The 15,530-nt window shown below is 41.4% G+C and overlaps 1 protein-coding gene across 10 annotated transcripts in view; it reads left to right on the top strand.

Annotated features, from left to right (window-relative positions):
• The window catches only part of aak1b (AP2 associated kinase 1b), a 71,180-nt gene that overhangs the window by 40,457 nt on the left and 15,193 nt on the right, over positions 1-15,530 (top strand). Inside the window, exons 16-21 of one of the 10 annotated variants that reach the window (XM_066714445.1) lie at positions 739-834; positions 5,646-5,750; positions 6,224-6,325; positions 8,866-9,057; positions 9,702-9,809; positions 11,014-11,128. In XM_066714445.1, coding sequence (XP_066570542.1) covers positions 739-834; positions 5,646-5,750; positions 6,224-6,325; positions 8,866-9,057; positions 9,702-9,809; positions 11,014-11,108 — 698 coding nt within the window. In that variant the 3' untranslated portion in view covers positions 11,109-11,128. Of the gene's footprint in view, positions 1-738; positions 835-5,645; positions 5,751-6,223; positions 6,326-8,865; positions 9,058-9,701; positions 9,810-11,013; positions 11,129-15,530 lie in introns of those variants that run through there. The other 9 variants (XM_066714436.1, XM_066714446.1, XM_066714437.1 and 6 more) reach the window with 9 other exon arrangements.

The following is a 15,530-nucleotide window of genomic DNA, read 5'->3' as shown; positions in this document are numbered from 1 at the left end:
AAGTAACTGCATCTGGGAATAAATTTCTCGTAGTACTTTTCCTGTTTATATTTGTATTTATTTTATAATTTTTATTTATTTGGGCTTCACAGCAAAAATGATCAAATCTGTGCTCATTGCTCTTCTACTTCTCAGGAAGTGCATTTAATTAATTTCTGCTTCATATTAATGTCTACTGTAATACTCCCCACTGTATGACTCCTGTTACACTTTTTTAAAAGTACATTTGATTTTTGTTATATATTTTCTGTGGACATAATGTTTGAAATACAATGATTTATATATGATTTTATTTATTTATTTACACATGGCTTTGAGAATCAGTGAGCAACTATGCATCTTTTCATCTTAGCAGTTCAAATCTGAATTAAATGTTCTTTAATGTGACAGGTATTAAAGTGGTGAATTATATTTCACTGATAACAGTTGATGGGTATATAAATATTGTGTAGCTCTGAACACTTCCTCCTTGTTGCTACAGTACTATGTCATCTTGAACTGTTGACTGCAACACCAGTTGCTATTGAAAAACCCTGATTTGTTGTCAGGCCTGTAAATTGCCTGTGGTTTGGTGTACAGCAAAGTATTTTTTTTTTTCTGCACTAGATCAATTTAAAATGCTCGCTGCGTTGTCTGTAGAGCTGGCTTCACCTTTTTTGCCCTCTCTCTCTCCCTCACCCTCCCTGCTTTTCTTTCTCTTTCTCTCTCTTTGTGTCTGTGTTTGTGTGTCCTGCTTAGCTGAAAGACCTGCTGATATCCTGAACTTGGACACCAATGCTTCACTGTTAAATGTCCCGGACTCCTTCAATTCCCTCTCCCTCTCAGACACCCCAGGTAATTCCAATCTCAGGGGTGACCCATTGTGACCAGCACTGTACTGTGCAGCTGTAATAGGGTCACCTTAGATTGATGCCTTATTGAACAGTTTATCAGAAACTATGTACACTACCTCGAGCCAGCATGGCTGTTAATTTACAGGCACTGAAAATCACTGACCTTGCAGCCTGACTGGCAAAAAAAAGTACTCCGCAGTTTTTGGCTCCAGAAAATGTTTTTTGCTCCCCCTGGATTTGTTTCTTTTTTAATATGAGGAAATGAGAGCTACTAATGTATTTATTTTCTTTCTGTACAATCATTCTCAAATGATGTGGGAGGGGAATCAACCAGGATTTCAGTATCAATGGAACTGATGCCAGGTCAGATTTTATGCAGTCCCCAAAGCCTACTGTGGATTTTTTTGGGGGGGGGCTTGGTCAGATAAGGAATAAACCCACACCACTGAGAATGGTGTTCAGATTGATCCAAATCCTTCTGCATGTCCTGTCACCTGTATCGGTGGCAGCTGTGGCTTCTCAATCTCCTGCTGGCTTTGTCCGTGTAATCCCATCAATCATGGCATTCAGTCAGTCCCGATGTTTGACTTTCTTTAGCTGCAGAGAAAAGCCTTTTTGGGAGCAGGCTTTGTCGGTCGTTGGGATCTCTGAGTGCTGAGGCTGGCACAGTGCACTGGGCTAGGAGTATTAAAATTTAAATCGGCAGCGGCCTTCTAAAGCTGCTCTAGGACTAATCACCCTTGGTTATAACATAGCAACCCTGCGGCTGAAGCCCAGTCCAGCTACCCAGTATTTAAAACCAATGGATCTCAGTTCCAACTGGCCACACGATGTTTTACATTCCAGGTGCTGTCAACTCACGCTTATGAAGATCATTAACCAGGCCCGGTTGATTCCCCATGTCTTTCTGGTTTGTTCGAGCTTAATTGAAGTCATAAGGTGCTAACCAGGTCCCTTTATTGTTGTAATGTGGAAAATAACAATCCTGAGATCTGGAGCAGCACAATAAGTTGTTGGGTAGGTAATTGAAGGCATGGGGATCCAGGGATCCACCAGGGACTACTGAAAAGCTGTGCACTAATGAAGGTTTCCATGAATGTAAATTGCTATAATCTTCCACTCTGAGCCTCAGCGTGGTCCCAGAGTTTCACGTTCACAGGCTGAGAAGTAGACGGAGCCATGTGATCATTGTAGACGTGACTGCTGATGTGTAACACTTACCCATTGCAGGATCTAGTAGCTCCAGGCTCTTGTACACATTGTACCAAAGGAGAAAAGTGATTCATTTTCAGATTCACACTTCTGTCACTGTAGAGAGGAAACCCGCTTGAAATGTATTCAGCCTCTGATGCTGGCTTGTATAAGAGTCATTGTACAGTGTCTCTGTAAAGCCAAAGAACGTTGTATAAGAAGGAACATTGTAAAACGTGTGAGTGACCTTCTTCTAACTGCCATACATGTGAGCCTCAATCCTTCAAGAAACCGGAACATCACTGCTTAGCATTTTTATGAAATATGAATGCTTATGATGGTGTGTCCAGTATCCATTTACAGAAAGCCATTGCATAAGGAAATCGACAGTGGATGCTGTTTTGTCCAAGAACATGCAATTCCATGCAGAGGATGTTAATTGAGCAATTCCATTAATTATGAGCAGAAGATTGTATTCACTGTAAAGCCTAGTTATCAATCTCTGATCCATGGGGTGCTTTACAAACCTGGACTATCAGAGGTGACCTCGTTTGACATTGCAGTGCTTGGCAGGGGTACAACTTGCTATTCCCCAATGGTATGTTTTAGTTCTGACATCTAAACTGGTCAAAAAAAAATTCCGCCTGAAGAACTCTGCACCACATGATGTGGAATGACACAAAATAGCGGCATAGTCCTCTTACCATACAGCACAGTATGCATGTCACACTGGGGGCTAAAGCAAAGAACAGGGGGGGAAAAAAAAGTTTAACAAACTGTACTTGTATAGTCTGATCAATAAGAGCATTTATCCAACCAGAACCTTAAGTAGGAATGATAAAAATTAGTACTACAGCCTGAATGATAAAGAACAGACAAAAATAGTGTGTACTTGACTTCTATTCTGCAATAATATACTTTCCCGAAACTCTAAGAGTAATTACATTGAGCTCTATAAACAATATGTGAAAAAAGACTCATAATTCCGACGTGTAGTGTGGTCTGCCACACAGTACGGGGCAGTACACTTTGAGGAATCCCCGGAAATGCTCCCCTCCATGAACTCTGACCTCTCTCCCCAGCAAAGGGGGTGGGGGGACATATCTGCTGTGTCATTTCATGAGAGCCTCCCCCCCCCACTACCCTCTACTCTTGTGCCTCAATGAACTCTCTGGACTGTAAGTATAGGTACAGTGTTTCGATCGGGACAGGGGTGGATCCCTAGCATGCATGAATTGATTACAGCTTGCAGGTTTGGAGACACTAATACACTCAATGGAAGTATTTTATAACATCTGTTCTTACCAGATGTATCCTTGTTTCTGTCTAAGTAAAAGCTGCATATATAACAGGATGTGAGGAAGGGAGCTGTATCAGTGTTTTACGGGCTTCACTGGGCTCCTTCCATTCGATTGTCACTAACCTTGTAGGACTCCCTTTTGATTTCTTTACAAGAGCAGTTTATTCCTATAGTTGTCTCTCATTGTAATACAGAGGCAATTGTAACACTAAGCAGTGAAGAAATCAGACAAATAATGCCCAGAGAAAAATACACATTTGTGTTTCTGACTAGGACCTATAGCACATTAACATTATAGCCTGTACTGTGCTGTGCATTTTGTATAGACGCGGAAGTTTTCAACACTTGCTAATTTGTTCTTTTTGCAAAATAAATTGCGTGGGTTTGTGCATGGTGAGAGAAGCCTTTTTGTAGTGTTTTTGACATTGACCCAGTGTGTCTGTGCATGTCTGGGTAACAGTAAGCCATCCAGTCCCTGAGAATATTCCCTTCCGATCTAGTTAAAGGTAGATCCCCTTAGTGGATTATGGTGGCAAACTTCCATTTGTAGGTTCAGTGCATCTCTTTTTTTTTTTCCGATACAGGTCAAAAACCGCAACTGATGTGGGTTACTTGAATGATTCTAGTCACCTTGGCACTGGAAGTCCTACTTCAGTGTTAGTGAGATTGCATTGTTTTTCTTGTTCACAGAATGTACACGTGCTGTGCCGGGTCGTGCTGTTGTGTGTGGGAGTAGTTGTGCGTTCATTTCCACCTGCTGGATTCTACCGGTATTACAACAGCTCACAAAAATGCACCAAAAACATTGTGTAGTACTAGTAAGCAACTGGCAGAATTAAAAACAAAACTTAACGAACTTAACCTGTATGCTGGATGCTCTCTAACCTACTGTATAATGTGAACCCACTCACTTATATTTATTTTTTACAGTTTTATTTGTTGCACACAGTCCTGGTGTTAACTAACTGTTAATAAGGTGTTTGAATGAGAGTCCAAAAGCAGTTTGATCCATTTGATCCAACAGATTATGCTTATATAAAAACAAGCAGTTCCTAAAACCAGAAATGGATCCAAGTGCTCTGCAGTGGGAGTAAGAGAGAGAATAACGTGAAAAGTTGGCTGTTGATAACGAAGTGGACGGATTCTTGAAAACGAATGTGTTTTCAAGCAGCCTTTTGAACCGGGGTAATGTGAAGCTGGGAGCAGCTAAGTGGCACAGGGTCTAATGCTTTGCACAGATCAGACTCTGGGGAGGAGAAAGATGTTATGTATTGATGCTTACCTTGCATTAGTGAGACTTATTATTCAGTAGTCCGTCCTATACAACATTTCCAATGTGCAATGTTAGGGCTTCTGAGTGGATTATCCAGCCCAGTAGTATCTCCTAGCAGAGGAAAAACATTATACCTTCTAGAATTGTATATACTTGAATCCAATCCACACTTTTTTGTTGTTGTTGATCTTCTACAAAACAAATAGGTACATAATTTCAAATATGGGGTGGTTGCCTGGTATAGTGGTCAGATAGGGCACTAGACTTGTAACCAAATTTAGATGCTGTTTTTTTACTCTTGAGCTTGATACTCAACTGAAATCACTCCAGTAAAAATGTAAAGTCACTTTAGGGGAAAATGCATTGGGTGAATAATGTAATTCAGACAATGTATTGATGTAAGTAGTTATTTTACATATCCCTTGTTGTTTTTTTTTCCTCATGTTTTGAGTAGCAGTGATAATCCAGCCATCTATCCCTGAAGGCTTTATATGAAATACTTTTGCCACAGAGAGATACTGCTGCATCTTTTAATCTCTCTGAGTTATACATACTGCTTGGTTATTTTCTGAATATTTGCAGTTTCTCACACCCACATTTATAGGAGGAAAAGTCTCTCATGTTGCACCTTAACTCTTACTTAAGTTTTAATATCTCTTAAGCAGTTGTAGATGTTAGACCTGCTTTGGAAAACCCAATCTCCAGCTTTTGCAAGAGCTGACTAGTTGAGTGAAAGGCCCAATTCATCCCCTCCAAAGAGCATGGTCCTTCTGTTTTGCTTGCAGCTAATCCTGATAACTCTGCTGCCCATTGCTGGCTGCCTTGGCATTTGTATCTGATTTTCTTCTCCTTTCCTTTCCCTCTCTTTTTCTGCCTCTGTGTTTTGTAACACCCCCCATCTCTTTCTCTTCCTCCTCTTGCCTTTTTTTTTTCTCCTGCCTCATTTCCTGTGCCCCCCCCTCTGTCTTCCTGTATTTCCCTCTTTTGCCCTATCTCTCCCCCTCCTCTTTTCTTCCACTCTCTCTCTCTCTCTCTCCCTGCCTCACAGAGAAGCTCATTGAGGGGTTGAAGTCCCCTGAGACCTCTCTGCTACTCCCTGACCTTTTACCCCTGGCTGACCCCTTCGGCAGCTCAGCTGAGAGCTTCAACAACGGTAACAGTTTGTCTGTTTTGTGTAACGGTCAGGTCTGTCTGTCTTTCATCCCCCCCCCCGGCTGATTGTCATCATGCTGTTGAGAGGACATCACATTTTCTAACACTGTGTATGATCTCAAATCTAGAAGGTGTGGTCTGGTTATGGACACATGGCTAATGTTCTGTCAGTCACATGAGCACTTCATAGTCATTCTCACTGGTGTACCAACTGCTTGGAAATGTAGACCACCAGCACTTCAACCTGATCTCCTCCTCTCTCCCACTCACCCTTCCCATCCTGGCTTTTTTTGCTTCTTATCTTCCACTCCTTCCCACCTCTCTCTCTGTCTCTCTCTCAGCCCCTCTCCCTCTGTGTCGCTGTGACCTGCAGCTTCTTCACAGGTTTTGAAGCCTCCGTCTCTGTTAGTTCTATCGGATTTACTCCCTTTTGGTCTCTCCTGCTCACTCTGTGTGCCTCTCTCCTTCTCTTAGGTAAGGTGGAGGTATGTGTCGACTCGCTGATCCCAGGACTAGAGCCCCCCCAGCCCCAGAGGCTTCCGTCCCAGAATGAGCCCGTTCCCTCCAGCCTGCCAGGTCAGTCAGTTATGTGAAAGCTATGAAAATAGACCGGGAACATGGTTTTCAATTATCATGGTATTTAATTATTTTACACAAATTTGTCGTTAGGATGAGAATAAGAGCAAAAACTTGATTAGCGGTATGTTAATAAGCTATTTATCATTTGAAATATGGTCTGATTCACTTGTCTGATTGAGGGACTTTGACTTGCCCGTTCATTACTGCCTCTCCAATTCCTAATAAATCCATTGATGTGGATGGTGCGTTGAGAAGCGATCTCGCCATGTTCTTTCATGTGTGTGAGTGCATGTTCAATCCTCTGAAAAAGTGAGGTTGTTTTTTATAAACCTTGCATGAGTGTTTTTATTAAATTAATTGAATGATCGTTAAAATAATATACCCTATGTATCAGAAGTATTAGAACCTTTCTGGAAACTTTTGGCTTCTAAAGTGTCACCCTGACTGTTCTTCTGTTAATAAAAATTGGAGGTCAAGTCATCATGATTGTGTGAGGGCCCTGAGAGACAAAAGCAAACCTTTTTTTTTTTTTACTGAACAAGTATTATTGATTCTAAAAGTTCCACAAGTTATTTAAAAAACATTCAGAAAAAGATCTGAAACGCAATGTGTGGTGCCTGAACAAATGGCAAACCAAGGCCATTTGAAGTGTGAAAAGAGCAACAGAATAACATTTGTGAATCTGTGCCTGCATTGAGCAAAGACAGACACAAAAACCTTAGTAGAACAGAACTTAGTATTGTATTATGGCTTTTTAAGATCGAATTATATTTCTGGAATTATTTTTAAATATCTTTTTCATGGGTATATCTGTATGCATACCTACCAGTATTGCCTTTAAAACCAATGTTTTTGGTATCTCTCTCAGGACAACTGTACTGTATGCAAAATTTGATTTGGCATTAAGGAACATAGTATTGCAGATGGTTCTGTACGTTTGTATCTTATGTGAGCAGAGTGTAGTAGGGAGTGAAAGCTCACTGCAACCTGACGGCCTTGTTTCTTTTGTGTGTTAACATGCACTGAACTAAAGCTGAGTATTGTTGATTTTTGAAGATACAACCTCCTGGTGTTTTTTGAGCTGCAAAAATTGATCCAAATTTTTTCATGAGTCATGGTTGGTGCAGACTTTAGTTTTGCTCGATTGAGTGACGCACAGACGAGACGAATTCAACCTTCTGTCTCGCTTGATATTTTAAATGGCCCCATTATATCCAACCACCTGAATAATCCTTCCTGTCGTATGCGTCTTATTTTTTTTTATTTTGTATTTGCATGAGATTTGATGCCTTGGTCTTTGATTCAGGCACTGTGCTTATAGACAAATACTTTTATATATTTTTAACGTTTTATATACAGCTCTGGAAAAAATTTAGACCACAGCAAAATTATCAGTTTCTCTGGTTTTACTATTTATAGGTATGTGTTTGGGTAAAATTTACATTTTTGTTTTATTCTACTGACAATATATCTCCCAAATTCCAAATAAAAATATGAATGGAATGGAATGGCTGCCATAAATGTAGAGATGCTGATTTAAGAAAAAATTGCAAATTTGAAAAATGTGATTTGAGGAATTTAGTGAGAAAAACCTTCAAGCTTATTTCACATTCAGTTATCATCCTTTCAATTAAGAAAGGGGGATTAAGTATGGCCAATTACAGCTTTAAAAGACAGATCACAAAGACTGCTCATTAGTTATTTTTGCTATGATATATGCAGTTCAGCACTGCATGTTCTGTTATCTTTTCCAAGTTAGAAGTTTCAGTGAAGACTGGACAAATTTCTTGCATAGGCCGGCTAGCTTTATAACTTGATTTACTTTGTACATACATGAATGGGTTCGGTAGGTTACTGTCTGTTGCATAGCGCTGAAGTGTAGTAAGATTCTAATGTTTTAGCTGTTCCACTGTATTAGGACTATAAGACTATGGGTGGAACGCACATCTGTCGGTAAGAGCCTGCAGTGTGTAATATTAATGAAAGGAATACAAAAGGAAATATGCATATCCAGACATCCACAATATGGTGCTGATCTTTTAAACACATATGCCAGTACTGGTTATTGTCTTTGTTTTTACAATATCTCTGTTTGAGTTGTTGGCAAGCGTTGTATTCCAGCAAATCAAGTAAAAAAAAAAAGTTTCAGCTGTCCCAGTAAACATTGGACACACTGGACATCCATTGCTCTCCTGATACAACGACTTTACAGTTTTTAAGGAGGAGTCCGTTATCTGTTAAGTCAAGACATGGTAGTCATCCAGGGAGTAGAGGAAAGAACAACCATCCTCTCCGATTTGTATCTTTCGTGATATGGTAAACTTTGCTATGTAGCATCTTAAGTGTCACTGGGAAATGGAAATGAAGAGATGCGGGGATGCATGGGTACTAACAAGCTTACTTTCTGCTTGAGCAAACATCTTTTAACTTTTTTTCTCCTCTTCCCCCACCCCCTTCTTTTCTTTTCTTCCCTGCTTACTGTTTAACTGCACCCCCCCCCCCCCCCCCCCACTCCCTTCCCTGTTTCCCCGCCCCAGACTCTCTGACTGGGGAGGATTCTCTGCTGGTCTGCTCTCTGCTCCCTCACCCCCCACCTTCCTCTGTAGCCGCACCCCCAGTCTCCTCACCCTCGTCCTCCTCCTCCTCTGCCTGTGCCACCCTTGCCGGTTCCGCTTCCTGTCTGGACGAATTCGCTCCCGTCTCTCTTGCCACCACTCAGCCACACTCGGGTAAGATTCCCCCCGACTCCCTCTCCCATGCACAGGCCACTCTGACCTCCTCTACCTTCTGGTCCCTATGGCCTAAACTTTCCAATGGTGGTTATATTCTTGGGAGATATGGTTAGCAATCAGGCCTCCTTGATTGGCAGATGTAAACCCAGGTAAATTACAAATGAGAATTAGCATTTCCTTTTTTGAGCTTAAGAACTAGTTTGTAACAGTTTTATGGAATGAAATCGTTGTTCAGCCACTGTTCAACAGGAGCTAGTTTACCTAATACCTAATAACCTAGTTTGTTAGGTATCACACTTGCGGGTATAGACAAGCACATACATTTAATGTCTGTATTGCAGCGTAAAGAGTAGCACATGATGCAGTAAAGTAGGGCTATACGTGATAATAAGGACCACAAATTGTTGGACAGCGTACTGACCAGGCCCTCCCCCTGCCCAGGCCAGTACACTGTGGTGTTCACAGTGGGCACATACTTACTAGAGGAAATCCTGGCAAAACAGTGACCCTGAATCTCTGTCTAACTAATACGCATTAACTGACTGTTTTTCTGTATAGCTGTGCTGTCCTGTCATGGCATTTTCTTTACTCAGCGCTCAACACTAACCCCCGCACCGGTCTCTAACCCCCTCCCGCTACAGACTCCACTTACCTCATCTCGGGCTTCGATCTGCCCGAGAGCTCGGAGAAAGGCACCGAGGACGAATTTGACCCCATTCCCGTGCTCATCTCCAAAAACTCCACCCAAGGTAAGATCTAGGTCCCCTCCATTCTGACTGCTCTCCCTTCCCTCGTCCCATTTGCCCCCCCAAAAGCACGCAGGATCCCTCCCATTGGCCGAACCTACTAATCCCCCTCTGCTTTTTAAATCCTCGGCCGGAGAATGATCCCTTGTGTTGGGCCACTCACTTGGAGAGGTCCGAGTTCTGTCTGCCTCTGCAAACATCTGCTCTGTACCCTTCTGCATGCCAACACAGTCCAATGAGTGCAGAATTAAAAGAAAATATAAAGTTATAATGATTAAAATGCAATTTCTTTTTTTAATTACTTCAAGTTTTGAAGACTGAGAAGCGTTCTTGCAAGCTGCAGATTTACGAATAGAAATCAGACGACTATTGAATTATACAGTGTGATCCACTGCAAATTGAACTGGAGGCTCTTGTACAAATTGCACTGTTATTGTAATTCCTCTCTGTACATCCTTAATCAAAGGAAGTTTGAAGAGTGCAGCATTTGATTTTGGCTTATGTACAAGAGCCTACAGCTCCCACAACTGGGAATGGCTTACCATCCCTGGAATATTGCCCTGCTTTTCATTTGATCTCTCACTCCCTGTCCTCAGCTGAAAATGAGCACTGGAAATCCGATTCCCTAGTAGATTTCAGACTAGGCTTTCTTCCCCACACACTCCCCCCCCTACCCTTCTCTGATTGGCTGAACACTTCATTTGCTGATTGTCTCCTGACCAAACATTTGATCCACATCAAAGTTATGCCTTAATGATTGAAATTTGCCCAATTCTAAAACTACTTAGATGTCAGTGGACGTGTTAGAAAAATTGGCCAGGCCATGTTGTGGTGTTGTGTTCAGGCCAAACCGTTCACAACCTTTAAAACTTAAAAATCAAAAACTGAAATCCTTCTTGGATTAATTGCGCCACCAATATTTACATTTGTGTACAAATGTAATGCACTCTAAAGGAGACTATAACTGAAATACATGTCCTATGGCCAACTTGAACCCACCAGGAGATATATTTTCCATTCAGATGTGGGGCATAGTGAAACCAGCAAATGCAGTGTTCACCCCTTCCCTACAATAGGGCCTTGGGACAACCCTGCTTACCTTCTCTCTTTCTCTTTCTCTCTCACTCTCTCTCTCTCTGTCTCTCTGTCTCTCTCTCTTCTCCTCTTTCCTCTTCTCACCCCTCGCCGCTCTCTCTCGCACATTTAGGTGGCCACTCTCGCAACAACAGCGGCAGTTCAGAATCAAGCATCCCCAACCTGGCCCGGTCTCTACTGCTTGTCGACCAACTCATCGACCTGTAGCGTGGCGTGGGGGGCAGAGGGCAGGGAGGGCAGTGTGCGTTCTGCAATTGGGTAGTGGGGGTTCCTTGGGGGGTCTGCACCTATAATTTGACGTATGTGTGCGGGGGTGGGATGGGAATGGGGAAGGGGGTGGGGGCAGGGTTGTCTAATAGGTCACTTTAATTTAGTCCTCCCCCTGCTCGCCACCGCCTCTCTTCTTCCCGTCTCAATTCTGTTTCCTTGGCAAAATAGACTTCCCCCACCCCCCCCCACACGCACTCCCCAAACTATCCAACCCAAGACCAGTACCTTTACACACACACGTTTTCCATCGCTATTTTGTTCTGTCTGCGCTGCTTAGCGTACCACCACCCTACCCTACCTCCCTAACCCTCCATCTCTCCATCTGCCAATCTAGCCCTTCTTTTGTGAAATCACCCCTTGACTCCACCTCTTGTAACTAGTGTCCTACACAGAGCCCTGTCTCTTACTCGTTTTGTACCATGTACAGCGCAGGATTGCTCTAGCCAATTGTTTAGTGTTTATAGTGTTGGTGCGTTTGTCTCCCTCCCCAGTAAGCAATAGTCGATACACAGAACAGTGGTAATTTCCTTTGAACAATTATTTAAAGCAGCTGTGCCCAAAGGCTATGGGTAGAACCGGGCAAGAGCATCATAGCTTCTTGTTAAAGATGCATCTCATTCTAGGAATACTAGGGATGCCAAGAGAAGTAGAAGATCTAGTTTGAATTTGTAGATCCTTTTGAACAGTACCTGCCGCCACGATGGCTGACTTCTCGTGCCTTTTCTCTTGTAAGCATGCATTCACACGCTGCTCCATTCTGAACAAATTGCCCTGTACTTGATGCATGAATAGGAGTGGCAATGGACTACTACTTGGTATTTCAGTATTGTATTCCATATCCGATTCAATTTGTTAATCCTATTTAATGGCTATAATGCCTTTCCCCATCACTTTACTGAATCTCATCCTTTGTTGTACGGTAGAGCCCATGTACTGTAATTGAAGACATTGTTGCTAATTACTTGGTTATCTATGATGGTTACTCATAAATTCACAGCTTTTTCCAGGGGCACAAAATTAGAGGTGGAACTCAGTGATAGGGTAATGGCAGCCGTTGTTTTTTATAAAAAAAATCTTGTCTAGAAGAATTCAGTCTCATGACTGGAGCTCAGATCGAGCAAACAACCACTGTTGATACCTTAAAATCAGCTGATGAGGTTGTAATATTAAGACTTCCGTCTAGGAAAAACTAACTTTTCTACATACTTTATTTTTTTGGTTTCTGATAATTTAATTTCTGAAGCTGACATTTTAAATGGTCCTTTTTGATCTTAAAGAAGTGTTGCACTAGATAATCCCATCAACCAACACAGCCCCCCCCTTTCCTTCAATACACACACACATTCTGCTGTCCAGAAACAGTTCCTGGAAGCATGGCATTAAGAGATTTTGGGAAGATCTTTTAGCACCAACAGACTTGTTCTTGGCATCCCTAGTTACCCGCACTTAGTTTGCCAAAGGTATTACCTGTACATAGACCCCCAAATAGTCTTTCACTGCTCCAGGTATATCGCACATCTCTTATGCTCCCTGTTGCACCGTAAAAAGCCCCCATTACCGCTAGCAGAGCTGGCTTCCACTGCGTGTAATATACTTCTGTAAAATAATGCTCCCTTGGGTGTTTGATTGCAACTGTCTTAATTGAAACCTCCCGTGTTTGTACATAACCAGAACCCCAACAATGATCACCCCAGTACTACAATCCCTATAATTCCCTGCTCAACCATTGCCTACATTACCCATATTCCCCACTCAGCCATTACCTTCGAAACCCACAGTGCTCTTCGTCATTCCAATGTCATCTTACCATTCCACAAAAGATTCTTGCATGGAACTCTTGTATACGTATACTACGGTACATGTACACGTTACTCCTGTTACTAAACTGGGTATAATGTTTGTTTGTTCTTTCACTACTATTGTCTTTGCCACTATGATTTTGTTGGCTTTTTTAGTTATTTGTTTAGTGTGCATAGGCTTATAATGCTGTCCAGGAAAGAGGTGACTGCTGTAGAACACGTATGGAAAAAAGCAAAACACATGTGTCATTGTGTATTTAGGGAGGTGAATCAGAATTGGGCAAGTGGTTTCCCGACTGTGTGCACTTTACTGGAGGTGTCTTTGGTGTCGACGATCAGTCTGTCATTACGTATGGTTTCAGGTTTTAAATGCTACATTTTCTAGGATTCACAAAGGATTATGCTTGATTTAAGAAAATATTCTCCTCTTCTCTCAGATTCATGAAAGCTTTCATACACACAGAGCAGTTTGCATCCATCCACACTGCCTAGAAGTGGAGTAGCTTGTTTTCCTTGTATGATTTTGATTCCACCCCCCCATTTATATTTTCTTGCTCTGTGACCTACACCATCTGGAAACAATGATAAATCTGCATATTTGTCAACACATCTTCTAGAGCACTGGTTCCCAAACACCAGTCTACTGGATTGGATGCCAGTCCACAGCAGTTTTTGTCCTACAACCTATCGCATTCCTCTCAAATCCACATTAAAAAAAATCTATCAAAATTGTAAGAAAATAATTCAAAGTGCTACAATGGTTTATTTTGTTCCCTTTGTATGAACGCATGTGTATGTTTTAAATGCAATAAAATGTATGTTGGCTGTATAGTTCATATTGTGGCGGATACTGCAATACTTTAATATCACAAATAGCTGGGTCGCAGTGTGACCATGTTTGGGAACTGCTGTTCTAGACATAGTCTGTACAGACAAGACCAAAATCATAATAATTAATATCCATAAGATTATACAATGAAAACTCAATTACTCTGGTGCAGGGGAATGTAGTTTGAGGCATGATTGTATCAAGCCATTCAAGTAATTCTGAATTTTTTTTTTTTTTTTTTATTGGTTTCTAATGCAGGTCATAGCCTTTTTTTTATGCATGTAAGGTGGAGGTTGGGGGGTCTTGGGCACAGCATACCTGTGTCTCTGAGACTTATTTGGGCACAGCCCTGACGAAATGAAATGCAGATTTTCTATGCTTGGCAGTGGAGGCTGAGGAGGCTTTTGAAGTGGGGTGTGTATAAGGGGTAACTGACCAGGGACACTTTGGACAAGTATCGAGGATGCATTCATACCCCACCTTAGTGTGGATGGAGCTCTGGCTAATGTACTTCATCGAGCTTTGGACCAATAATGGATTCCACCATTGGAAAGGAGAAACTTGCTTTTCACATGGAGGCAGATTTTAATGTATTTATGAATATGGAGGGTAGGGGGGATGTCTGTTTTTGCCCCCACAGTGAACATTCCCTCCCAGTTTTTTTTCAGGCCTACACTGCTGTCATTCATTACTCCCCTGCATTGGCCATTTTCTCTCCATGGCATCATCCCTCCAGGTCATTTTGCTACCCTACTCCTCACTTTGTGTTCTCTGTTCTTCACAATGGTGTATATTGTTAAACCCGCAAAAACCAAACTGGATCATGAACTTTGCACCCCTTCATCACACACCCTGGTGTATAACGCCAATGTTAGGAAAAAAAAATGTCCTCCTTTTTTCCCTTTATTTTCTGAATAATAGTATAAGTACAGTACATAAAAAGTGTTTAAAAGATATTTCAAATATCACGGTTAAGAATAAATGTGAATATAGATAGTGCTATAGAATGAATGTATGAAGTGAGTATCAATATATAAACATATATTATTCTTATGATTACGATGATATATTATAGTTTTAAGAAGAATTCTTTATTTCTGTGTCTTCTTTACAAAGCTGTTCTCAAGAGTGTGAAGATGGTGTCCCTTCTATCCTGTTCCAAGTGTCTTTTGTCTCTTATTTCTCGCTTTCTGTGTGTGTGTGTGTGTGTGTGTTTGGGAACAAACAAATTTTGCAGCAGATTTTGTTATTTTCCTCACTGTATGCAGCAAAGCGAGACCAGGCTATAGTGGTTTTGTCAAGTGATGTAATGCTGACGTTTTTCATGCCTTTTTTCCCCCCCTTTGTCTCGTCTCGCATTGTTCCCACTTCTGTCTAGCTTTCATCTGGGAATACCAACTAGAATCAGTGAAGGAAAAAAACATAATACTTAAGCCATAGTGAACCAACTGTAATAATGCAAGATATGTTTATAGGGAAACTACTCCATTGTATGGGAGAGCATTGCTGTATATTGTATTTCCTTGGTTTCGTTCAGAAACTGAAAAGAAATGCATTGTGCAATACCTGATATATATAAAAATATTGCAGTAATTCTCATTTAGCCAACAACGTTACAAATAGGCACATTATGATAATGAATGTAACATTCTAGTAATTTTTCCTCTAAAGTCTGAACTGAAACAGTTTTGTGGCAATTCATTTTGTTCATTTAAAATAGACTCCTTGATC

The sequence above is a fragment of the Amia ocellicauda genome, chromosome 9 (genome assembly GCF_036373705.1).
Source record: "Amia ocellicauda isolate fAmiCal2 chromosome 9, fAmiCal2.hap1, whole genome shotgun sequence".
Classification (NCBI taxonomy): domain Eukaryota; kingdom Metazoa; phylum Chordata; class Actinopteri; order Amiiformes; family Amiidae; genus Amia; species Amia ocellicauda.
This window is presented reverse-complemented; position numbering and strand designations above follow the sequence as displayed.